Genomic DNA, 27,514 nt, shown 5'->3' on the forward strand with positions numbered 1-27,514 from the left:
AATCTGCTTGCTCTGTTTCCATGTTCGTAGAATTTTTGCTTTGCAAATCGTAGATTGCCCTCAATTTTGTCAGAAATTAGGTTATTTAGTTCTCTTCGTGCCTCTTTGAGAGGGGTCAATAGACTGGTGGATGGTGCCTGTTTGTGTTGTTGTTCTAACTGTTTGATTGTCTCCTATAGTTCTTTTTGTCTAGCTTCTTTTCTTTTTTTTGGCACTCAAAAGTGCAATAATACGGCCCCTAATATAGGCTTTGGCACAATCCCATAAAATAAGTGCTGATACTTCTGGAGTGGAGTTCGTTTCTAGGTAGAATTTGGTTCAGTTTTAACAAAGGTAATTAATTTTTCGTCATTTAGGAGAGATGTGTTTAACCTCCACTGCTTGGATGTTGGTCTATGTCCCAGGTCCCAGGACATCAGCAGGGGGGCATGATCTGAAACCGTGATTGGGAGTATTTTTATATCAACTACTCTATGGATCTCATATTTGGGAGTAAAGAAATAGTCAATTCTAGAATAAGATTGATGCCTACTTGAATAACATGTAAAGTCTTTACGGTTTGGTAAATTTTGTCTCCATATGTCTACTATACTGGACTCTATGGATTGACCATTTAACATCTTGTTCATTCTTGAGAGTGGGGTCTTTGGAGCAGGCTGTCTGTCCAGAGTTTGTGACATGACACAGTTAAAATCTCCTCCCATTAGGAGGAGTCCAGTACTATGCTGTAATAGAAAGTTGAAAACAGTTTTTATAAAGACTGGGTCATCCTCATTTGGAGCATATACATTCATTAGGGATATCTCAGTCCCATCAAAGGTTCCATTTACTAGAATATATCTGCCTTTTGTGTCCTAATGAGTTGCTGTGGCTGTACAATTTATTGATCTGTGCACTAAGATAGACACTCCTCTCCTTCTCTCTGACTTGTGTGAAGAGTAGTAGACTTTGTCTGCCCAGGACCTTTTTAACTTTTCATGCTCTATTTCTGGGCGGTGGGTCTCCTGTAAAAATGCAATATGGCATCTGGCTTGTCTCAGCTGGCTTAAGATCTTCTTTCTTTTGATTGACTGTGGAGTCATCTGACATTATAACTTACTATTTTAAGTGATCCCATAATTTAAGGTGTGTTTGATATACAATAGGGGTGAAGCTAGACATGAGGAGGGAAAGAAAGAAAAGTAACAGATAAACAAAAGAAAAAAAACAGCTCAAAGAAAAGGACATTGTCACTGTAGTTACTGAGATTGAGGCATTGTAAAACACATTAACATATGTGCTCTTCTGGAGCAGTGGGATCCCAGGGGAACACAGGATCTGAACTTTCAGGCAAAACAATCCTTTAACAGTCATGTAGGAACACGGACCAACCGATAACTAGGAGTAGGAGTATCTGGGCCTGCCCTATTGGCTCCCGGGCCTAAGCTGCTGGTTAACAGGCAGATCTTCAACCTGAGTCTTGAATTTACTCACTGTGTTTTGCATCTCGACCATTTCGTCTGACCATGTAGATAAATCACCTTCCACCTCTTTGATGTTGACTTTCATTTGGTCTATTTCAGAGCGTATCGCTGTTGTGTTGTCACCTCATTGCCTGTAGCTCGCTTTTCAGATGGTTACAATATTCAGAGAGTATGTTCTTTATTTCTTCACATATTATTGAGCCTATGTCTGCTCGTAGGGAAGAAAAGGATTTCTGATTTCAGCGTGTTAATCTCCATCGCTGCGTGTTGTCGCTGGTTAGGTGATGTTTGATGTTCTCTGCGGATGCACCAGGCCTGTTGCTGGAGGACCCGTCGAACTTAACTTAACGAAAATGATGACAAGGACCACTGTGTTACTTATTTGAAACACAAATTATTATACTGCAATTATTTCTACCAACTTTGAAAGTGTTTTATAGATGCAGTTTGTCTTCAGGTCCCCTGCATTAATGCTGTAACTAAGGGTCCTCTAACTAACCAAATGTCAGATGTTATGATTGTTTTTATTTTAAAAGCTTTTATTGGAGCTGTTTGTCTTCAGGCCTACTGCATCCATGCAGTAATTACAGGTCCTATAAATTGTTCCAATGTTAGATGGTATGATTTTATGCCAATGGCCTATATTTAACTACTTCTATCTCTGTTTGTTAGGGCCACTTCAGGTACAGTTTTCACGAAGTACGTTCCAGGTTCCAAGTCCTGCACTGATAATGGAATGTCTTTACCTTGTGACAGTTTGATAAGCTAGGGTTTCTTACAAGAAGGTAGTGAAAATGGAATTTGGAGTTAATTATTTAGCCAACAAAAAATCAAAGAAATTGACATTAACTCACTGTGGTGAAACTTGGGGTATGCCATTCCAATGGTTTTAGACGGCTCAATAAATCCTTGAAAATGTACATGTAAATTTGAATGTGATATTTTCCCTTGTAAATATATGTTCAGCACTGTATTGTATATTTCTACATATGTTCACAGTTGTGCAATGTGGAAATTGGCAATTACTGCAAAAAAAAGTTAGTTTGTGCCTTAAGATGTTCTATGAATTAGGTGATGTTTTTGTATGCATTTTGTAATGAATGAGGCACAAGAGTCCCACAAAAGGTGCTGTGGGAATAAAACAAATGTATTTTTTTTCTAATCTAGCCCAAAAAAAATCAATTTATTGTTCTGTGAGGGCTCTGTGTGTTCAGTGTTTATTGCAAATGAACCAAATCATGGTAACAATTTGTTAATAAAATACAGGTACGCTAACATCACGTGTATGGTCTTTTTAAACTGTTCATTAAGTGAAAGGGCAAGATTCACAAAAGTCTTGCAGGACAATACCACAGCATGTCTTTACAGTATTTCTAGTGAACATTTTTGGTTTAAACGGTAAATATTCTAGTGCTTCTAGTGCCCAATTAATTTGTTGAGAAATAAAGTGCACATTGTGTCATCCATAATAAAACCTTTAATGATACAGCACGTTTAGTCAGTTCCCTTAGATTGATACTGTTTCATAACATAATGTTTGTCACTACAACAAAAGTAATGCCTTGACAACTTCAGGTTGGTAATAGGTCACCCTCTGCAAAGAGAATTGTCTACCATCAGACACTTTGCAGTATTTCAGTTCGCAATAAAGGTGTACAGTTCAGCAGCTGAAAATGCATCTGTAGGAGCACCCCATCCCTTTTCCTGCATCAGAAGACAGCAGAAATCAAAAGAGTTTCATCACGTGGATATTGGCCTTTGGGTGTGCCTGCCTTTGGGTGGCCAGCTGATCCATGTCTGTTGTTTTGAGTTTGTCCTCAGCGCCATACATCTCTGGAACAGTGTACATCAAAATAGGGAGACCGAGTACACCATTGCCTGCCTTTTCTCTTATCTTGTGTGAAGTATATGTGAGATACATGTTTTGGTTATTGGAGGAATGCCAGTTTATTTACATAAAATTTGCAAATTGATGGATAGTGTTACAGGCCATTGCCCGTTACATCCCTCTAGGTGGAGCTAAATGTAGACATTTCACATTCTTATTCATAACTTTGCAAGGAGGAGTCCGATTGCCTTGGTTTTAGGTTCTTATTTTAGATCTCAATGGCAGCTTGGCAAATGTTATTGTCGCTGTCTTCTCTTGCTCTGAATTTTATTCAACAGGAATGGGATGAACATTTTTGATCTGTAACTTGTAACTAAAGCTGTCAGACAAATGTAGTGGCGTAAAAACTAGGGATGCTCCGATCAGGGTTTTTTGCCCCCGATACGAGTCCGAGTCCTTTGATTTTTGAGTATCTGCCGATACCGAGTCCCGATCCGATACTCTTATAATACATTTAAAAAATTAAAAAGATCGAAGAAAACTATCCAAGGTGTCCCTTATTTTTTATTATATTTTACCACCCCTCGATATCCCAAATTTACATATCTGACAGTTTGCAACTGCATCGTTCTCGTCACTCACTTTAAAATACTTCCACACAGCAGACATGGTGCGCCACAACTCGCCACTCCGCTTCAAAACAAACTGGCGTGCTGGTCTTCTGCGCATGCGCATGTCGTAAACGGTGGTAGTAAATACTCATTTTATTTTTTTTATTTTGAATCACCAATAGCCCATATATCAACAATCTAATACAAATAATGACTAAATAAATATATATAAAACCGATCTCTGATCGGGTCGTAACGTCCGAGTCCCGATCGAGTCTTCAGTGGCGTGATCGGCCCCGATTTCCGAGTCACGTGATCGGATCGGTACAACCCTAGTAAAAACTACATTTGTCTCTGAGTAGTGAAGTGGAAGTATAAGTTACATAAAATGGAACTGCTCGAATAGACATAAATACCTCAAATTTGTACACAAGTACAGTTTTTGAGTAAATGTTACTTTACACCACTGTGTGTAATTGTGTTATGGAAAGAGGAAAAAACACACCATCTCCTCCTTGTCCTGTTAACCTCTCTCATGTGCTCTGATCAAAACTTTACTTGCATATGATTTGTTTCACTGTGTTAGACAAGGTGAGGACCCAAACGCAGATAACACACAGGAGGCAGGATTGGAGGGGGAACAAAAAGAGAGTTTTAATAACAAACAGCTGAAATGCAAAAAACAGGAGAACTAGACAAACCGAAAATGAGTCACAAGGACCAAAAACAAAGTAGCAACTAAAAAGCTTAAACAAAGTGCAACAGAAAAGCAAAGTTCAAATCAAACGAGAAACAAGAAACTAAAATCAGAAACATACCAAACGGACCACAGGAGGAACTGAAAAGCAAGAAGAGACACTTGAGGGCATATTATCAAAATAAAAGAAACATAAGAACAAGACACTAACTCATGACATGATTTTATGTTTAAATCAGTTCAGGTGAATGAAGGAGAGGAGGGCAGGGGTACCAGGGCCTACCTGAACAAGGTTCAGGAAGCAGAATTGGATTAGGCTTCTATCCAAGAAATCACTGGAAAAGTAATCCTGAAGGGTTTGGAAAACGTTGATCCAAAACTGTGCGCTTTGTTTTCTCAGGATTCCCCACCTCGATTCAGTCCGCTGGTTTGTGGTACTGCGTTCATAGATGAAACTTTGGACACTGGCAAAACTATCAGTGGGGTTGCTGCGCAAAAAGACAAGCATGTTTTTGATGTGCCCATTTTCTATGCCTCTGTCAATGTGCAGTTGCTCTGGGCATCCACCCAAGTGCACAACGGATGTGATGAAGTAGTTATTACTTTGAGATCGTTATTTATTCTGTAGGCCTCCATCAACACATAGCGACTAGAACCATCACAATCTTGTTGCTGCTGTTAAAAATATGCACTACGTCTTTAAGTATATACAAATAAGTATATACAATACTCAAAATTAGTTAAAGATATTGGGATATGGGTGCATATATGCAATCAAGTGAAACACTTACTGTATATATCCCAATATCCCTTGTGGATGTTTGTGTAGCATGAAGGAGCAAAAAACTTTCATTTTGGTATCAGAATCAGAAATACTTTGTTTATATATTATTATTATTATTATTATTATTATTACTTTTATTATTATTTCTGCATATTCTGAACTTTGAATGGGAGCAGCTGTAACTTAAATAATTTCCCTTCAGGGATAATAAACACAACAAAAACAAAACAAAAATACAAGAAATGTATACTCCACTAGCATAAATATACATACAGAGCAATAAATAATGGCAAAGTTGAAAGCTTCCACAGGCAGGAATGATTTCCTGTGGTGCTCTGTGGTGCATCTTGGTGGGATTAGTCTAGTGCTGAATATACTCCTGTGGCTGACCACCACATCATGGAGTGGATGGGAGCTACTGTCCAAGATGACATGTAACTTGGACAGCATCCTCCTCTCTGACACCACCGTCAGAGAGTCCAGCTCCACCCCCCACAACGTCACTGGCCTTGCGGATCAGTCTGTTCAGTCTTTTTGCGTCTGCTACCCTCAGCCTGCTGCCCCAGCACACAACAGCATAGAGTATAGCACTGGCCACCACAGACTCATAACACATCCTGAGCATAGTCCGGCAGATGTTGAATGACCTCAGTCATCTCAGAAAATAGAGATGACTCTGTCCCTTTCTGTAGAGGGCGTTAGTGTTCTTAACCCAGTCCAGTTTATTATCAATGTGGACTCCCAGATACTTATAATCCTCCACAATGTCCACACTGACCCCCTGGATGGAAACGGGTCAACAGCCCCTTGGTCCCCCTCAGGTTCACAACCAGTTCCTTGGTCTTTGTCACAGCTGTAGATGGTTCCGCTCACACCATGTGACAAAGTTGTCCACAGTAGTCCTGTACTCATCCTCAGCACCTTCACCGATACATCCAACTATTGCTGAGTCATGGAACTTCTGGAGATGACAGGTCTCTGTGCATTAGTTGAAGTCTGTGGTGTAGAGGGTGAAGAGGAAGGGAGAGAGGGGAGGTGTAGAGTCAATTGGTTGTAGTGTATAGTGAGTTTGGAGTCCAGGGGAGGAGGAGTGGGGAGGGATCTCACAGGAGGATGAAAGGCCGTAAGGAGGAGGAGGGGGTGGAGAGGGTGGTAGTTGGTAGACAGCAGTAGGATTGATGGTGGTGTTATCAGGGGTCGCAGGGGCCTCAGTATCAAATCTGTTAAAAAACAGATTGAGTTCGTTGGCCCGGTCCATGCTGCTTTCAACTCCTCTATTGCTAGCTGACCTGAATCCAGTGATGGTCCTCATTCCTCTCCAGACCTCTCTCGTGTTGTTCTGCTGAAGTTTCTGCTCCAGCTTCCTCCTGTAGTTTTTTTCCCCCTGCCTGACCTTCACCTTTAGGTGTCCCTGTGTTGTTCTCACCTCCCTGTTGCCAGCTCTGAAAGCCCTCTTCTTTTCATTGAGGATTTCTTTGATGTCCTTTGTTACCTACGGCTTGTTATTTGGGCAACAATGCACAGTCTCAGCTGGAACAGTGGAGTCACAAAAGTTGATATAATCCGTGATGCACTCATGAGCCCATCAATGTCTTCTCCATGCGGCTCACAAAGTGACTGCCATTCCGTGACCTCAAAACATTCCTAAAGTGTCTCATAAGGTTCCTCCGACCATCTCCTCACTGTCCTTGTGAAAAGTATCATGTGAAAGTAGCTGCTTCTAGTGATAAACATGCAGATAATTATCACCAGACTCTCCCATTTTCCTCAGCGATGATTGAGTGATTGAGCGATTGGTTTACCAGCCTGCAGCTTGACTGTTTTGGTTCAGTGATCTCATCAGTCTCGTTTCTAAGAACAGTAGGCAGCGGTTTTTGGCGAAAAGCTTAACAAATTCACGCTATATTACCTGTCCAGCAACATACTGTACAAGATAGTACAGTGTTGAATAACAAAGAAAATGTACTAAAGATCTAATCTTGCTCCCAGGTTTGGTTGGTTTACAGAAAAAGTAAGAAGAGAGTCTCAGTATACAGAATTATCTTTAATTCATAAAAGATTTACAATATTTACATATAACACACCTATACGTATGGCAGGGTAAGCCAAAGATCTTGGCACTCTTCTCAGAATTCTCAAAAACATTACTTTCCCTCTTTTGGCTGATTGTCACTTATATACAGTTATTGTCTCTATGTACATTGTGCTTGTTTTATCTGGCAAACAAGGTTTAAGTATAACAGGGTAAAATACAAACACACACACACACACACACACACACACGCACGCAGTCATTTGGATTCCTGCTGTTGAGGATGGAGTCCACAGCATCAACAGTGTTAAGGAAACATCTCTGCTGGCTCAAAGTCGTACACATTTAGGCACGTTTAGGCATCAACTCACCTTAACTCCAACATGTGACAATGCATGAACTTATGATATATCTGTCAGTATTACATGGTAAAGTGCACATCAAATGTCTTTGGTTTAATAATTATTGCCTTGTTTGTTTTTCATAAAGAGAGCAAAGCCTTTCTGACTCTTACTGTCTCCATGCCCAGCACATCTTTGGAAGCTTCGAGTTAACTTCAGCTTTTCAGCTGATTAAGACAAGTTGTTACATTTTAGAAGAGCTGAAGTCCAAGAGTATCACCCAGAGTCCGTCTCTGCCAGCCTAGAAGATATGACACTGCGACTCAACTCAAAGGCCTGTAGGCAGGACCTCAGCTCCTGAAGATCTCCCTTCAATCCCATCAAAGTAGAATAAGTGCCCTTGTTGAAAAATCTCCCTCAGAGTCCTTTAAAGAACATAGAGCTTTCTCTCACTTCTCGTCACTCACGGAGCAGTCCACAGCTATGATGTCCTGTATTTCTGTGATTTTAACCATCTCCTCTGGGATCTCCACCTCTATGGGGATCTTCAGCTCCTCAGGGATCTTCTCTTCTGAGGAGCTGCGGCTTGACAGTTTGTCCAGCTCATCCTCCAACTCGCAGATGCGTTCAGCGACACAGTGGGCAGTGAGTCGGGCCTCAGGGTCGTGATCCCAGCATTCCATGATGGTGGCGCAGATCACTGCGACACCCTGTCAGGGGAGATAGAGAGCAAGGAATCTCAGACTCCACACTAAATTAAAGTCTTAGGACTGTTTGGGTAAAGATTCTCACCTCTCATTCAAGAGGCTTCTTCAGCTCTAACTAACTGGAGGGGAGTTGCAGGCTTTTAAACTCTGTGTGGGAATGTCCTTAGAGAGTCGTTGAGGTAAGGAAGCGGCTTCTCAACCAAACTCAACTTATTTTAATGCAATATTTACACATAACCACCAATACAACTACAATCGTCTGTTGACAAAGGAGCATCATACATCAGAGCATCCTGGTTATGTGTGTTTACATATACATACATATATATGTAATGCAGAAATTAAATTTGCTTTAATTTTTTTGAGGAATTGTTGTTTATTTATTAGTTTGTGTTTCTTGAAAGGAGCTCTTTGTTGTGTTTACATGGACGTAGTGTATATAAATGCATAAGACTATATGTGGGGTGGACCTCAGAAAGCACAGCCAATGCTTTTGCAGGTGCTAATGGGGATCCTAATAAAAAGCTAAGATAAAGATAAGATAAAATATGTTTGTAAAATACAATATATTGTAAAGATTAAACTAGTGGTTCCCAAACTCTTGTGACACCATTCAGGCTCATTTGTACTCAGTGTTAGATACGTATATGGACAAGGACAGAGCCGTCTGTATGTACTCTGATTTAATTTCAGCCATATTTGTGCACGTTTTCTGAAAGCTTACGGATGTGGACAAAACTGAGCAGTACCACCAGAAATCATAGGGTGCAGTGTAGCCAATAATTCAAGTAAAAGGACCATAGGTAACAATGAGGAAGTTTGAAGAATCGCGGACATTCAAAAGTACTCGAAATGACAAATCAGTTGACAAATTCCAATGTATTTAAAGCAACACTAGGTAGTTTTTCGACCTTAAAATAATGTTTCTAAACTCAGTTAAGTGGTAGAAAAACGGTTAATAGGATGAATGGTGACGTCTCTGCAGCCTGAGGGGGGTCGCGCCAGCAGAAACTGCACTGTGTAACTTCCCAGAGCGGGTCGGAACCTATCTGACGTAAAGGCGTCTAGTGCGACCTGCTTTACGGCATACGTCACACGTTTATTCGTCTGTGGATTTAGCCAGCAGCTATTTGGATTTTTCGTAAACCAAGGCCATGGCTGAGCCAGCTAAAAAAGCCAAGAAGGTATTGTCTGAGGAGGCGAAGAAAAGAAAAAGAGAAAGTGATAGAACAGAGCCCGGACAAGGATAAATATTGGACCAGCTTACACTCGGTGGTGCGAGCTGAGTAAGAAATGGGTTTCAAGACTGATGGCGACCTAGCCTTGATGCTACTGGATTTGTAAGTCATATATTACATATATACATATTTATTATCTTATCGACTTTTACTTTGAGTTGATTTGTTGTTATGTGGTGTTCATTGGGGCACTATTTGTCCACAGTTTATAACAGTAATTAAGCCGGGAGATAATCTAATGCTGTCCGTTTCGATAGCTTGCACGTTTTCATGTAGTGACTGTAAACGATGACTAACTTACTAAAACACTATGAACGTCTTGTCTTGAAAAGTTGCAGATTCCTTAGTTCATGCAGATAATCAATGTAATTGTTGAACAGTGTGGTCGGGAGGTAACGTTAGGCTATTATTATCGGTAACGTTAGCATGCTACTTACTGTTGTCGTACCGAGTTGGTTGTAGTTATTACACCAAACACAACATCAACTTGCGATTGTATTTAGTAACGCCCGAAAAACAGTTATATTTTCAGACGTTACTGAACACATTCACGCCCAAGCGCGTGTTTTGGAAGTAACTTAGTCGGTGCAATCACTATAACCAACTCGGTATGAGAATAATTCTAGCATGCTAATGTGCTGTGCAGCCTATATGCTAACAAACTACCAACTGCTATCTCTGAATCTAGGTTTTTTCAGACGATTTCGTGATTCGCCGACTCCGTCAACAAATTCATGTGTATTCATTTTCCCCAGGGATGCTCATACAGCGACAGTATTTACGACACTGGTAACAAATAATTGCGCTTCTCAGCCAGCTGGGGGTAGTAATGAGTCCAAACTACCTAGTGTTGCTTTAATGGCCTTACAGACCACAGACACACCATCACAACGTCCTCTACCATTGCCATGTTTGTTGTTGTAATAAAGTCTTGACTTTGGACAGTTAAGGTTACAGCATTTGAGATTGATGTATCTATTTTTGTAAAGTAGAATCATCAATCATCAATGACGTGACGTATTTACTTTTTGGTTTAAATATATATGAAATACTATGCGTTTGTGCATTTAAAAGATATCAAGATCAATCACATAAAGTCTGTCTGCATGTATTTGAATCATCTACCGTCTAAATGAAAACATTAGCAGAAGACTATATTCAGCGTTGATGGTGTATTATTTAATGATGAAACCAAGGGACAACATCTGAAAATTAGCATTTTGGCTGACATATTTATAATGATGTTGATTAATGTGCTCTGTCCATGTAAAAATAAATAAAATAAACCAGGAAATTCCTACAGAATGATCAACAACAATGCATATCCTCACTGCGTATTGTATGTAAATGTCATTCCAATATAGCAGCACATACCTGATGCCTGAGCCAGGTGTCTGGGATCTCAGGTCTTCCTCTGTCTCTCAGCACGTTGTCCTTCATGCTCTCCACACAGGGGTGCTCTCGCACTTTAGAGCCATATGCCGGCTCGTACTCCTTCATCTCTGTAAACACAAACACAAGCCATGGATTAGATATTGACTGCAAATCAACACAGTCCCAACTGCAGAAGGTATGCTTTCTTCATATCATTTTGTCCATGCCATCATGTTTCTGTCACTTCCAGGCAAGTATGTGATGATAACAAGATGTAGAGGAGTTGGCTCAGTTCACCATGAATACAACAATTGCATATGTCATGTCATTTAAAAAAATATAAAAAAGAGTCAAACAGGTGGCCTATCGAGCTAATGTTATTAGAAAGTGTAAAAGCATCCTGGTATGAGGTAATTTTACCTCAACGACTGAGCTGTTAGTTCCACCCAAGCTGTCAGCTTTGTACACTGGCACTGGTGATGGTGGGAAATAAATTGTCTTCTATGATGTCTCCATGGGAGGGTAAAAAGCTCACTCTGGCACTTGAAAAATTATTGTTTCTAAAAACAACAAATTGGCTTCTGCTAATGAGCAATTAGTTGCAACCTCAGACCATAGCATACACCAAAATCACAATATGTCTTTTTTTTTTTTTTTTTAAGGATATCATGCAGAAGAACCAGCAGGGGAAAAAACGAGCGTAACGTCAAAATCATGAAAAATGAAAAACAAAGTTCCAGGACTGGTTCCAGACCTCATGAAACTGAACTCACAACAGCTGCAGTCTGTCTTCAGCACTAAAGAGAGGGCTCTCAGGATCTCACAGTTGCTGTGAAATGAGACACTAGTTGCTGCAAAGTCATCCTACTTTACCCATCTGAGCCAGAAAATGATACGCATATTTCCATAGTGTAAGCACCTTCTTCCTTGTGTAGGTTGGTGATTTTTCTTTTTTTTTTGTAAAGGGGGATATATTACTAATTAACCATCAATAGGTGGTGTTCCCACCCATCTATTGATGAAGGAATATAGAAGTGATCGCCAATCAGATCAAAATTCCACAATCAGTCCGGAAAGTGAGGTTGAAGTTAACATTTGAAACAGCAATAATCTAACCATGTATTTAATTAGTTGCTGATCTGGAGTTTTCATTCATATCACATGGTCTTCAGCAGCAGATGGAGATTTCCCAGTTGAAATGGATCTCAGGCAGCAGCTGTTCAATCATAGCTTAGCAACCATAAGGCCTGTCCAGCTTTGGATTTCTTCACATTTAATCGTTGTGAATGAACCTGTAGTACATTGCAAAAACTATATTTCTAAGTTGGTGAGTTAATCCTTTATTTAGATCCATGGTGCCCAAACTTTTTCCCTTGGAATGCCAAAATTGAAACTTAATGGTGTGTTAAAAGCAAGTACCTATATTTATTATAATTTATCGTATTGTATTGTATTGTATTGTATTGTATTGGATCCAAACTACAGTCCAATTAACTAGCTTCCTATGCATCATGTTGAAGCAGAGAAGGTGAACCCAAAATGCACAAGATAGTAGGCAGGGAGTGTAATGGATGAAGTTTCAATCTTGGTCACAGCAAAACAAGGAATAGGCAAACACAAAGACAGGCTCGGGGATACTCAACAGCAGAAATGGGAAAACAGCAACAGCACGGGCACAGACACTAAGCAGAAGACTCAACAATGACTGAACAAAAGATTGGACTTAAATACAAACTAAATAAATGAAAGAATGAGGTGCAGTGGAGACTCTGAGTGAGGCGGAGAAACACAGGAGAAACACCCTGCATTCCAATACCATCATATTATTTAGGGGTAATGTTTGGGGTTGAGAGGACAAAAAAGGAGACATCTTGTAAAGATAGGGACTCGAGTCCGACTGAAGTCGCCAAACACAGAGACTTGAGACTTGACTTAGACTTGTATTCAAAATACAGGTGCATCTCAATAAATTAGAATATCGTGGAAAAGTTAATTTATTTTAGTAATTCAATTTAAAAAAACGGAACTCATATATTAAATAGATTAATTTCACACAAAGTGAAATATTTCAAGCCTTTATTTGTTTTAATCTTGATGATTATGGCTTACAGCTCATGAAAACCCAAAATTCAGTATCTCAGAAAATTAGATTACATAAGACCAGTAAAAAAAGGATTTTTAATACAGAAATGTCGGCCTTCTGAAAAGTATGTTCTTGTATATGCACTCAGTACTTGGTCTGGGCTCCTTTTGCATGAATTACTGCATCAATGCGGCGTGGCATGGAGTCGATCAGCCTGTGGCACTGCTGAGGTGTTATGAAAGCCCAGGTTGCTTCGATAACGGCCTTCAGCTCGTCTGCATTGTTGGGTCTCGTGTCTCTCATCTTCCTCTTGACAATACCCCATAACTTTTCTATGGGGTTCAGGTCAGGCGAGTTTGCTGGCCAATCAAGCACAGTAATCCCATGGTCATTAAACCAGGTATTGGTACTTTTGGCAGTGTGGGCAGGTGCGAAGTCCTGCTGGAAAATGAAATCAGCATCTCCATAAAGCTTGTCAGCAGAAGGAAGCATGAAGTGCTCTAAAATTTCCTGGTAGACGGCTGCGTTGACTTTGGACTTGATAAAACACAGTGGACCAACACCAGAGACATGGCTCCCCAAATCATCACTGACTGTTGAAACTTCACACTGGACTTCAATGCACTGACTCCTGCTTCAGTCCACTCCTTGTGAAGCTCCCCCACATTTTTGAATGGCCTTTGCTTGACAATCCTCTCAAGGCTGCGGTTATCCCTGTTGCGTGTGCACCTTTTCCTACCACACTTTTTCCTTCCACTCAACTTTCTATGAATATGCTTGGATACAGCACTCTTTGAACAGCCAGCTTCTTTAGCAATGACCTTTTGAGGCTTACCCTCCTTGTGGAGGGTGTCAATGACTGTCTTCTGCACAACTGTCAGGTCAGCAGTCTTCCCCATGATTGTGAAGCCTACTGAACCAGACTGAGACCATTTAAAGGCTCAGGAAACCTTTGCAGGTGTTTTGAGTTAATTAGTTGATTAGAGTGTGACACCTGGAGACTGCAATATTGAACTTTTTCACAATATTCTAATTTTCTGAGATACTGAATTTTGGGTTTTCATGAGCTGTAAGCCGTAATCATCAAGAGTAAAACAAATAAAGGCTTGAAATATTTCACTTTATGTGTAATGAATCTATATAATATGAGTTCTGTTTTTTTTTAAATTGAATTACTGAAATAAATAAACTTTTCCATGATATTCTAATTTACTGAGATGCACCTGTATTTGAGACTCATCTCGGACTCACTTGTGAACAGTCTTTGTCTGGCGAGCTGACAGTCATTCCCACTCTCCCTCCCTCACCTTTCACAAGCTCGCGGCCACAGATGATGATGTATGCTGGCGAGCACACTGACAGCTGCTGTGCCATTTGTCATCACCTTTGCTTCACACATGGCCCAAACAAAAGACCTGCCAAATGCAACGCCTGCGTGATCAAAATAAAAGATGCTGGATCGACCACGTCAAACTTTATCAAGCACCTGAAAACACATCTGGATAGTTCATTTAGTCAGTTAAACGTTAGCATTCATGGATGGTTAGCAAACATGTTTAGCTCAGCATAATAAGCTATTTAACGTTGCTTGGCTGGTGAATATTTTGAAAAGATTAGTGTATGCTTGCCACACTTGCTCGCATAGAGCAGGCTACGCCACAACAGTAAAAATGCTCAGGTAGTTTAGTAGTCCACATTCTGACTTGCAAAAAAAGACTTGTGAGCATCTCTGGCATCTTGTCCAGCAATGATTTGAGGCGTATTGCTGTGGGGGTTGCTGCCATGCACTTGTTAATGGATTAAATGAGCTGACAAAGTACACAGGGAGGATACAGGACAGCAGTATAACAGCTTTTGACCTATTAATTATTAAAAATTCCTGCGCTGAAATACGTGTTACTGTGGAATGATTTTTACATAAATCCACAGCTTATAGGCTACAAATCAATTATAATATAGCTTTCTGAACAGTTCACCATCAGCAGCTGAATTTATTAGTAATTTAGCTTTTGCAGTCACGCTGAAATCAAATATATATTATCATAAATCCTGTGGTTGGTTCACTTGCTCTCATACCACGAACAAACCACATCAGTCTGTTCAGAAGTGATCCAATACCCAACATTTCAAAGTCCAAGGTCTAAGTCCAGTTGTCCAAGCACACTAAACGAGAAATCAGTTTAGGTGTAAATGCACCCTATAAAGACACTGTAGTGAGATTATTTTCAAATGAAAAGGTATGTTATAATGAAATCTAGGAAAAGCTGCAGTGGTTTTATTTAAGTCAGGCCCCTGTGGTGTCTGCCGCTGTGTCTTCAAACACAGGAAGTTGGAAGGTTGAAGAGGAACCCCCGGACAGGAAGTTGGAGGGCTGGGATTAAGACTGTGTGCAGAGAAGCTGACTCTACAGGGCCACACTTCCTGTTTTTGACATGTGTATTTTCAAACAGGATCCTGCCTGGCCTGGCCCATTCCCCTGGAGGTTATTCATGCCAGGGCTGGTATTGTCCTCAGCTCTCTGCTGTTTAGATCTCCTACTGTGGAGCTAGTATAAATACCACATATTTTCCTCGACTGGATACACCTGAAAAAAGGAACAGCAGAGCAGGCTGATCTAAAAAGAGAAAGTTGGAAACAGAAATAAAAGGAGGTGGCGTGTTTTCTAAACATGAAGGCATGACTAAGTAGAGAAAGGTCTCATTTAACACCCAGATGATGATTGGGCTTCTACAATTTCGTCATCATGTTTCTGAATGATATCTGGGACATTAGAGAAGTAGACAGACATACAGACCATCACTGCTGTCTATACAAGAAGCATCCCTACTGCAGCTCCGGACATTTGGAAGCTATGAGAAAAATGTCATGTGTGGTTTAAGAACAGATTTCACAAGAGACTGCAACCACAGCCTCAGTCTCAGATTCCACTTGCTGTCTGGGGCCAATGGTTAAAGTCCTAGTATATCCAATCTAAGGGGCGGAAAGTGGTTTACGACAGTTTCCTTTTCAGATTATTTGTCTGAAACCTTTGTGGCCTGGAGGATAGCAGAAACCTCTGTGACTGGATACATTGTCTGGGACATGATATCTTAAAAAAAAAAAACAGCTCCATGTTTGGCATTCAACAGACCTTTGTCTCCGAACATGAGACAGATCCCACATTTAGGCAGTACAAACTACAACATAAGAAGTAGAAATTAACCTGCAGAATCTCTGATGAACTGCAACCTCTCATCAAAACAAAATCTTCTCCTTATACAAGTGAAGCATCCCACCCCCAAAAAGAGCTTTGGGCTGAATCGCTGCAGCTGGTTTATGGAACATTTGGTTGCTGTGAACGTTTAAGGTGTTTTTTGGGGGGGGATTTTTAGCTCCTGAGTGAAATTGGCGAACACACAACTTTGCTGCAAGCAGGTGAATGACGTCCCATTTGTGTCCAGGCCTGAAAGTGACTCAGTGCAGTTGATAGCAATATTATTGACTCCACTACTTACATTCTGTGACACATAATTTTGGGTGAAAAGCAATCATAAATCAGGCTTTAACTGCTTGTAGTGTCTGCATAACATGTTTGCTTTGTATAAATATACTATACATAGTGCTAAACTTACTCTGTCTTTTTTAGCTCCTGTGTTTAGTTGCTTCCATTCTTCGCTTGCCCTGTGCTGACATAACATTGTGTCTACCTCATCTTTATTTAAAAGGTCCAGTGTGTATGATTTAGTGGCACGTATCAGTGAGGTTGCAGATTGAACAATATACACTTCCTCGTCTCACCCTCCCCTACGTGGCCTAAAAACTTAAGAAACGTGAAGGGCCCTCTACACAGCCACTAACCCTAACCCTCGCCAGGTCTGGCGAAAACATGGCCAGGTTCCATAATAACTTGGACCTGCTCCCTCTGTAGATATAAAATGATTATTCTAAGGTGATGAAAACACAATGGTTGTTGGTTTCAGTTTCTGCCAAAAGATTCCCATAAATCCTAAACATTGGGTCCTTAAATAGTTACATCAGACTAAACATTAGTCGCTTAGCTAACACTGACACATATCATGCACATGTGAGAAGTTTGCCTTCAGGACTTTCTAACAGACAGCCTTTCTAACAAATGGATAATGTTGTGAAAGGCTCTATTTCATCCAAAACAATGGACTTTTCCAAAAAACTTATCAAGTAGTTGTGTTGGCTTAACCTAACCATGTAGTTGTGTTGCCTAAACCTAACCATGTAATTGTGTCACTTAAACCTAACCATGTCGTTGTGTAAACTTATTGTAAGAATAATATCAGTCACTACAGTGCTAGAACCAAAAGACATGTATCATGTAACACCTATCTCATTGGTAGTCAAATATAAGTGTAGAAATGACAACTTGTGGTTTTAGGAAGCTTTTCATGCTGCAATGTTTTTCTTAAAAAGCGAAGGTTGGGGAGTCACGTGTGACCGCTGACCAAGATGGCTGCCTGAAAATTACTCTCCCAAGAAATCACCCAACTTCGTCCTAATTCTACGGCAATCTTCGCTACATGAGAAATAAAACCGGGTGAAACCGCCGATAAGTACTGTCCAAACAAATTGGTCCGGAGATGGCAGGAAATGGCTCAAGTGAGCGATATTCTCAAAGACATACAGTCTGACGTTCAATCAGTTAAATCATCTCAGGCAAAGATGAAGACTGATGTCGCTGCTATCTATGAGAGGCTCGACCAAGCTGAGTCGCGAATTATGGACTTGGAGACGGAGAACACGCGGCTGTCTAAAGAAATAAAAGAGCGAGCCAAACAATATGAAGACCTGCAGAGAGCTGTGCAAGATGCTGCTAATAGAGACAGACGTCTCAACCTGCGCCTGGTTGGGCTAAAGGAGAAACTGGAGAGTGGGGCGCCGCGGGAATATGTGAGAGGGATCATCTCCGAGGTACTGGGGATACACCTGGCTGAAAACGAGCTCCAGCAAGTGCACTGCTCCCTGGCGCCAATGCCCAATGAGGGCCAACCACCGAGACCCATCATCATGCGCTTCCACAGCTATCTAGAGCAGGACCGAGTGCTGAACGCGGCGAGGGACGGATACCGGGAGAAAAGAGAGATGAAGTGGCAAGGCGACAACATTATGTTCTTCCCTGACATGACCAAAGAGGTGGTGGAAAAGAGACAAAAGTTTTCCGACATCAGGAAGAAGCTTCATGAGATGGATGATACGCTTTTCATGGAAAGGACGCAAGGTGAGCTTCGAGGACCATCGCAAAGCCATAGAGCTTATCACAAAAGAAGCAGAACCAGAGTGATCTAACCGTGGCAATGTAAAAAGGTGGGCAAAATATGCAATTCCAAATACAACCCAGTGATTTAAGTAATAGACACTTGGTAATGCAGACAAGGCAGTGGACTTTTGTTTGAACCATGCATGGACACCTGTTGGACACAATTACATAGGGGCTAATGATTATCTATAGACTGATAGCTTTGACTTGGAGGCTTACCACAGTAAAGCTTTTTCATTAGACCGAGCAAGGTTTTTTTTTTTTTTTTTTTTCCCGTACCTCTTCATTTTGGTTGAGGCTGTGGGTTATTTTAGTTGAAAGTACATTGTATCTAACTGAAAAGGCAGGCCTCCATAACACTTGTCTGGCATTTTTATTTATTTATTTATTTTTCTTTTCCATTTTATTTATTTACCTACTTATCTTCTCTTTTTTTGAGCTGTGAAACTACAGCATTTTGTCAAATTGCCTGTCTCTAATAAGACATAAGCTCGGATAACACAGTGCTGCAAATCACAACATGTAGTGTAAAATGTGGGATGTTGGCAGAAGGGGATTGGGGAGGTTTTGGGGGGCATTTCTTGGAAGCGCCCCACGCTAATAGGGAGGGTTCTTCTCAATGAAGAGTGAGAAGTGGGGAGTGACAGTGGGAGGGTTTTTTCTATTGTTCATGTTTTGTTACTGTTTCAGAGTTGGTTCATTTTGTTGTGATAATCAGTTAAGAATGTGTTCAAGAGCCTGCACAGGAAGGGTAATTATTATGGGTTTAAGTTGGACAGCACAGAAACACCTATATCGACCGGATCGGTCGATCAGAATATCAACGGAATAAAAGACCCGGTAAAGAGGAGGAAATGTTCAAGCTATCTGAAATCTCAACAGACTGATGTGGCATTTATCCAAGAGACACACCTGGTTAACTCAGAGGTGGTTAAACTTAAAAGAGATTGGGTTGGGCAGATATTCCCAAAGCAATTTTGGTGCATAAGAAACTGAATTTTGTATTATTAAAACAACACAAAGGTGAGGATGGTAGACTCATATGTGTGGAGGCCATAGTTAATGGAATGAAGTTAAATCTATGCAATATATATGCCCCCAATGTGGAGGACGCAAATTTTTTTCACAAAGTGAATAAATTGTTAGGGGGCATTGTCGATGGGCATACAGTAATGGGAGGAGACCTCAACCAAATCCAGGATAATGTCCTAGATAGAACAACCTATAGTAAGATTATACCGAAGGATAGACAGGCAATACATTTACTTATGAAAGACCTAGGGTTAGTGGACATATGGAGATGAATTAACCTGAGAGAAAAGGAGTACACTTTTTACTCTCATAAACATAAATCCCACTCAAGATTAGATTATTTTCTAATTTCTAAAAGTATGATTGAATCTATTGTAGGATGCAGGATTGGCTTATCGCTCTCACAGATCATGCAACAGTGGAACTCTGTCTAGCAGCCGGATGCAAATGGCTTCCATCAAAAGAAATAGGTGGAGATTCAATACATCGCTATACCAAGACCCAGTATTTGATAGGTTACTGTTTCAGGACCTCAAAAGCTTCTTTAAAATAATGTCAGATCCACAGAGAAAATGGGCACAGTGTGGGAGGTATCAAAAGCTTTTATAAGGGGTAAGATTATAGCATACTCTTGTAAAAAGAAAAGAGAAAGCATTGAAAAGTTGAAGAAACTGGAATCTCAACTAAAAGAGAAAGAAAAGCAGTTAGCAAATAGTTACAGTGATTCATTACTTAAACAAGTGTGCGCTCTGAAATTGGATTTAAATGAGATTTATAACAAAAAGGCTGAATACGCTCTGTTCAGATTGAAAACACATTTTTATGAAAATGGGGAAAAATCGGGCAAGCTATTGGCCAGACAACTTAAGCAAAGAGAGGCCGGCTATGTGATTACTGGTATTACAAATGTAAAGGAAGAAGTGGTCACTAGTATAAAGGAAATTAATCTAGTGTTTCAAAACTTTTATTCAAAACTTTATACTTCAGAGATAGATTCGGATACAGACAAGCTGAATACATTTTTTTCCAAAATCAAACTTAACAAGATATCCTCAGATCAAGTGGGAGAGCTGGGCGCCCCTATTTCAGAATCAGAAGTTAAAGCAGCCATCCGATGCATGAAACCTGGAAAGTCTCCAGGACTAGACGGCTTTCCAGTGGAGTATTACAAAAAACACATAGATATGCTGGCACCTGTTCTGACTGCAGTTTACTCAGAATCACTGTCACAGGGGCATCTCCCGAATACATTTAATGAGGCTTTGATATCATTGATCCTCAAAAAAGATAAGGATCCATTGGATCCAGGTAGCTTCCGACCAGTTAGTTTAATCAATGTGGATTGTAAAGTGCTCACTAACGTCCTGGCAATGGGGCTAGAGAATATTTTACCAGACATTATTCATGAAGACCAGGTAGGATTTGTGAAGGGGAGGTCTTCCTCAGACAATCTCAGACGGTTGCTCCACCTTATGTGGAAGAGCCGTCAAGAAAACACCCCAGTAGCAGCCTTCTCCCTTAATGCGGAGAAGGCATTTGATAGGGTTGAGTGGGGTTTTTTAATACATGTCTTGGAAGCTTTTGTTTTCGGGTCAGGATTTGTCAACTGGGTTAAACTGATCTATACAGCACCAAGAGCATCAGTCCTCACCAATGGACAAATGTCCCCCTTCTTTCAGCTCTCACGGGGAACGAAGCAAGGAGATCCGTTATCACCTTTATTTTTTATTTTATTCCTTGAACCTCTGGCAATTGCAATAAGGGTGGAGGCAGGAATTACAGGAGTGAAGGCAGGAGGTAGAGAATATAAATTGTTTCTGTATGTGGATGACATCCCTTGGCTTTCTGCAGACCCGAATTCATCAGCCCCTATTCTTCTAGACACAATTGAAAAGTTTTCACAAATTTCTGGCTCTAAAATCAATTGGCACAAGTCAGAGGTTATGCCGGTGTCCAGGGGATGCCATCCAGCAGCGGTTAGTGCACTCCGATTCAAATGGATATCATCAGGGATGAAGTATCTTGGTATTAGACTGACTGCTGACATGAGTAATATTATACAACTTAATATGACTCCGTTGCTTCAGAAAATAAAGAATGACCTAGACAGATGGAAATCAATAAATCTTACACTTATGGGAAAAATCAATACAATTAAAATGGTAGTTGCCCCTAAGTTTAATTACATATCAATGATGGTACCTGTGACAATTCCTGCTGGGATCTTTAAGCAGTATAATCAGATAATTAAGGACTATCTATGGAATGGAAAGAAACTAGAATCACCATGCAAAAACTTTATGAATCAAGAAGAAAAGGAGGCCTAGTCTTACCCAATGTGGAACTTTATAATATAGCATTTGAAATGGTAAAGTTAGCCAAACATTGGGCCAGCTATGACTCACACCTTGGATGGACACAAATAGAAAAGGAAATCACAGCCCCATTCAAACCAATTGAAACCTTGTCACAAAATGCTGTGGGTAGTCTGACTGGTTGTGAGAGTAATCCAATCCTGCACCATTCCAGAGTAGTATGGGCAAAGTTACACAAGATGCTCAGGATATCCCAATACAGACAAGATTATGCCTCTATCTGGAATATCCATCTATAAAAATAGACCGGAAACCTTTCCTGTGGAAGTCCTGGCTGGAGGGGAACCTGAACAGGATTGGAGACCTGTATAAAGATGGTGTGTTTCTATCATTTCAAGAAATCAGTACACATTTCAGCCGGAAAGAGAAAGGGCACTTTTGGCGGTACCTCCAGTTAAGAAGTAGTGTTAGAACCTCAGGCATTACACCAGGCGAAGGGGAAAATATGATCAGACTCTTTTTTGAGCTGCCTAGTTCTGCTCACTCTGCCTCAGTTCTCTATAATATGGTTGTGGATGCCCAGTGTGGGAAATATAATAATTTAAGACTAATTTGGCAAAGAGATCTAAATTGTGACATTGAGGAAGATGTATGGGAAAACATAATAGCAAACACAGGGTGGTCCATCAGGGACGTCCGAGGCAAATTCACACATTATAAAATTATTCACAGGTATTATTATACGCCAGTAAGGCTCCATAAAATGGGCTTGATACAGAACAGCCTGTGTTGGAAGTGTAATGCACAGGCAGGTTCCTTCTTACACTCACTGTGGGAGTGCTCCTTGGTTTTTCCTTTCTGGAAGGAGGTTATAGGAAAACTGGGTGAATGGCTTGGGAAAGCTCTACCAGAATCCCCCCAACTCTGCCTACTGGGAGACAGGTCAAGGTCACCACCAGGAATATCAAAAGCAGAATTCGGTTTGGCACTGACAGGCTTCATCACTGCAGCTAGAATCATTTGTCACCACTGGAAGAGTCAGACTCGACCAGAATTTACTGACTGGGTTAAGCTGATGACAGATAATGCCTGCTATGAATTAATGATAGCAAGGTTGAATGATAACAAAGGGAATTTTTACCAGGTCTGGCGTCATTTTCTGAATCATATAAGAGGGGAATAGGTGCCTATAACATGTGAGGGGAGGACGATTCGTGTGTGTGTATATATATATATATATATATATATATATATATATATATATATATATATATATATTATCATATACTCTTTTTGTGGACAAAATGTTTAGTGTTGGGTGATGTGCTGCGTGTTTATGGGCTGGGATTTATGTATGTATGTATATTTATATGTATATGCATATTTTGTTTTTATTCTGTGTATTTTTGTTTAATATGGTTGATTTGATCGTGCTGAAGTTTGATGTCTTTTGTATGATGTTTGACATATAAAAAATTGAATAAAAACTTAAATGACAAAAAAAAGCAAAGGTTTATCTGTTAGTTCAGCACTTTTTTTCTGTTTGTGTTTATATTAATCAGAGAAGAAGAGAAACAACGTGTTAGTTAATAAGCTAATAAAAACTAAGCAAATTGCCTCCTGGCCTCAGCTCCAGACTTTAAAACACAGATTGGACTGGTATATATCTACTCATCTATTTCTTGGCAAGAAAGTAATAAGCAAATTTCTCAAAAAGCCAAGATGTCCTTTTTCCTCTGAAATGTCTTTGGTTCCTCAGCCTTTGTCCAGGCAGGCTGTAACCATCACGCCCTCACCAGTTGTTGCCAAAGTCTGTCTCCCTTCACGGACCACAAACCTTTTGCTTGGCACAGTGCAAACTCTTTGCCCTGCTCCATTACCCTGCATAACCCTCAACTCAGACAGAACATGTAGGCCCTGCCACGCCCTGCAGGCTAATTCGGGATATGTAAATTAAATGCTCAGCGACACACAGAGAACGTACTATAACTGACCACAGCAACAAAGCCAGTGCAGGGTATTTGTATCCACTTTTCTGTCCCCTGTTGTTGGGGTGGAGAGACAGGACACACACACACTCACAATCCCAAACTGAGACATAGACAGGCCTAGATCAGTCCTCCACACACCTTATATTCGACCGGAGCGTTTCAGAGCCTAATTTTGGTTTGCTCAGACTGTGTACTACATTTATCCCTTGAATGTTGTGCGTCTACTATGGTTGAGTAGGCTACGTAGTTGACTCGCTTAGTTAACTAACGAAACACAAGCATTGTCTATGTGGAGTGTGTTGTCGCAGTTGCCTAACAACTCCCTTACAGTCCTGTTTCAGTGCAAAAATGTATTCAATTCCATTCAGCTGAAGTTTAAGAGGCAGTTCAAATTCCAGTAGATATGTTTGTCCTGGCAGTCACATGTAAGATAGTTGCAAATGTTTTGTCCTATAAGGGTGCACTGATTATCTCTGCTGAGGCTCAGCAGGAAAACACTGTCTATGGAAACATTAAAAGAGAATTTTGAAAGCTGACTAACTTTAGAAGGTAGTCCTCTATTTGACTGTTGAAGCCTCACATTGTTTTTGGCTAAACTTACACAAAACAAGAACTGTGGATTTTATGCCCACTTTTTTTTTTTACTATGGAATCACACTAGGAAGGTATCTCCTCACAGCTGGTAATTGGACGAGAGTATTGTATTACCATAGACTCGACATAATCTGAGCATATCATTTAATAGTGCTGTCACTTTTTGTGTTGGTACATGGTAAAAAAATCAATCAGTAATCTGTTCGAATTCAATATTCTGTATGTATAAGTGCAAAAGATTGTGCCTTGTACTGCTGTGGGATGTGTTCCTAAAATGCGCTGTCCATATATTGTACATGGGTGTCATGCAAGCCAAATTCTAATGGTGCACAATTAGAGCATGTTGGTCCTTCCCCAGAAAAACAATAATATCATTATTGTGAATGCAATGAGAATGTGTGAATGCAATTTGACAAATACAGTGTTGCCCACAAATGAAATGAAAGTGGCGGAGTAACGTAGTTACCAGCTGCAAATATGTCTTCCACATACATACCATATGAGTGGGGAAATCTAGGGGACATTGCCACAATGTAGTTTAGGAAAGAATACATAGGTTGTAGGCGTGTCAGTGAATACAAAAATACAAATGTTTGTAGCATCCAGACAGACAGTGATGAGTGAGGGGCACGAATACAGAAAAATGCTACTGACAACAATGATACTATAATGCAAACTTCACAGCTGCTGAGGATGAAAAATGTCCTCACTTTGATCTTCCTATTCTTCTGAGGCCATTTAACCACACACACACAGACACACACACAGCCAGCTGGAACAGGTACAGTATCCACTCCTGCTCTCCCTGATTTCCTGCCCAAAGAAGGGCAAGAGCAGAGCTCAGATTGTCTCCATCACATATCAGACATTCCTCAAATTCCTGCTGCAGACCTGAAGCTGAGGTCGAGGTGCAGTCCGACAGACACGACCATCGGGCCATAGGGTCCCTGTTGATACATAAACTCCCCGTCACTACGTAACAGGAAACAGTTACCCAGACCTCATGTCTGCACTATATAGGTCACAGACACACACAAGCGGATAACAGGTACACACTGTTCATATATAGGTAGAAGGTGTATAGGGAACCTCAGATTGCAGTACAGTGTGCACAATTAAATACATCTACTGAATGATAATTAGGATGCATGGAAGATCAAGGTTCAGCCTTATTGTTAATGCATGATGAAATGCAGTTGTAGTCCCGTCCATGCTGCAAACAGAAAATGTACACACATTCAATTATCTTCATTTGGTCAATGAAATAAAAACCAAACCCAACATTTTTGAGATTTGAGATAACTTCACATTGAGGGTAACTTAAGTGTTTATATTTGATGCATTTGTTTAAAAAAGGCTGATAAATTCCCTAAAGCACTGAAGTGCATTTGGGAATATTTATTTAAAGCTGCATATTTTAAATGAACAATGGGTCGAATGATTATGATGTGATCAGGGCCGTAGCCATGTAGAAATTAGTGAGATCCCGAATTTTTTATAGAACTGTTATTTGTTAATACCTGACTCTGTCATCTTATTCTTTAGTGAAAAAAAAAAAAAAATCCACAGTTATCTCTGTTTTTCATTTTGTCTCTCCTGCACATAGCTGTTGAGCTTATTGAGAGCTGTCAGTTTAATATGCAGAAGTGGGAAGTGGAACGTAGAGTAGCCAAAAACTGTACTCAAGTATAAGTACTAGGGCTGTCAAAATAATGTGTTCATCTCAATAATTAATTACAGAAAAAATAACGCAGATTAATTGTGCCCTATGACACACCTTGACCTTACGTAACTGAACACGTTCCACAGCAGCTTTTTAAACATGATGGATACTAAACACTGCTGAGCATACTGAATGGAAAAGTCCCACTCCAGCCAGTGTTTCTAACTGTCAAACAGTTAACATTCTTTCTCAAACCCAGAATGAGCTGTGGTTAATAGTTGGATGTTATACCATTGCACCATCATTGTACCACACCATTCTTAAGACACCAGAAGCCAAAGATGACATAAAAGTCCCAGATTCTACTGTGGTCCATCCCATTTTAGGGACAGCTAAAGTTTAAGCATTTGTCAAAAATAGATTAGACTGTCCTGGTGTATATTACACATACACCAGGACAGTATTCCCAGTTTGTGTGTGACACAATGCTACATTATTACTATTATTATTATACTCTATTATGTTAAAATGATATTGTTTGCTTGCAGTCTCCTATATTATATTATGATCTGGAAAAAAAGATTAGAAACTTGTGTGTAGGTGCATTATAGACCATGTCCATCATTCCAAAAATTAAACATAAAGAGTGTCAACATGTTACAGTGTCCTTAAACTATCATTAATCCAGTATAGATGTCCCAAGTCTCAGTCACCATCTCAGAAGATCACAGATCAGGTGGGACCGCCCCCCACATTTAGATCCGTCCAGACAATAAGAGTCGAGATGTGGCCAAACCAGTCTGTTATCTTTCTGAAAATGTGTTGTATCTGATGAATCATTTCACTTCATGACTTCACTTTTACCTCAAGACCCTCTGTGGTTGAAACATTACATCAATAGTTTGTCTTTTATTGGTGTGCATAATTTAGTGTGCCTGATGTACAAAGTACATTCAATTTATTTATTTTTTTATTAGATGCTGAAGGCATTCATACTGTTCTTCTCTTCTCGTTCTTCTTGTTGTTGTTCTTCAAGTTTATTATTATTCCACCTTCCATATGTTTTCTGGCCGGCTTTTCCTCCTACAAATTTTGAGCTACCGAAACTGTTCGACTATCAAAATATTCATCTTCTTTTGGCTTTTCTATCTATTATTCTTTTTGAAATACTCAGCATTTTCTGCAAAATTTTGCCCATTCATGGGGAATTTTTCAAATTTCGTTCTGCTACTGCTTCAACATACATTCAGCTAGAGAAACCGTTCAGCTATCACAATGTTCAGCTTTTTAAGCACTTTCAGCTTTGTAGTTTTCACAATAGAAGTAATTGGAGAAATCTTCAAATCCTCTCCAAACCCACCCCACTTTCAACCTCTTCTGCTCCTCTATAGATTTAGCTACAGACACCATTTCAACTTTGAACAAGTCTCAAGACTTTGAAATATTCAGTTAGTATTCAGCTTTTTAAAATCTTATATAGTTTTTAAATTGTGAC

The 27,514-nt window shown here is 40.1% G+C and overlaps 1 protein-coding gene across 1 annotated transcript in view; it reads right to left on the reverse strand.

The window, feature by feature from the left end:
* Positions 1-7,408: 7,408 nt before the first annotated feature.
* The window catches only part of LOC141013740 (TGF-beta receptor type-2-like), a 76,168-nt gene continuing 56,062 nt past the window's right edge, over positions 7,409-27,514 (reverse strand). Inside the window, exons 9-10 of the mRNA XM_073487583.1 lie at positions 11,076-11,203; positions 7,409-8,466 (exon numbers count right to left, since the gene is read on the reverse strand). Coding sequence (XP_073343684.1) covers positions 8,206-8,466; positions 11,076-11,203 — 389 coding nt within the window. The 3' untranslated portion in view covers positions 7,409-8,205. The remainder of the gene's footprint in view (positions 8,467-11,075; positions 11,204-27,514) is intronic.

This window comes from Pagrus major, chromosome 18 (genome assembly GCF_040436345.1).
Source record: "Pagrus major chromosome 18, Pma_NU_1.0".
NCBI lineage: Eukaryota > Metazoa > Chordata > Actinopteri > Spariformes > Sparidae > Pagrus > Pagrus major.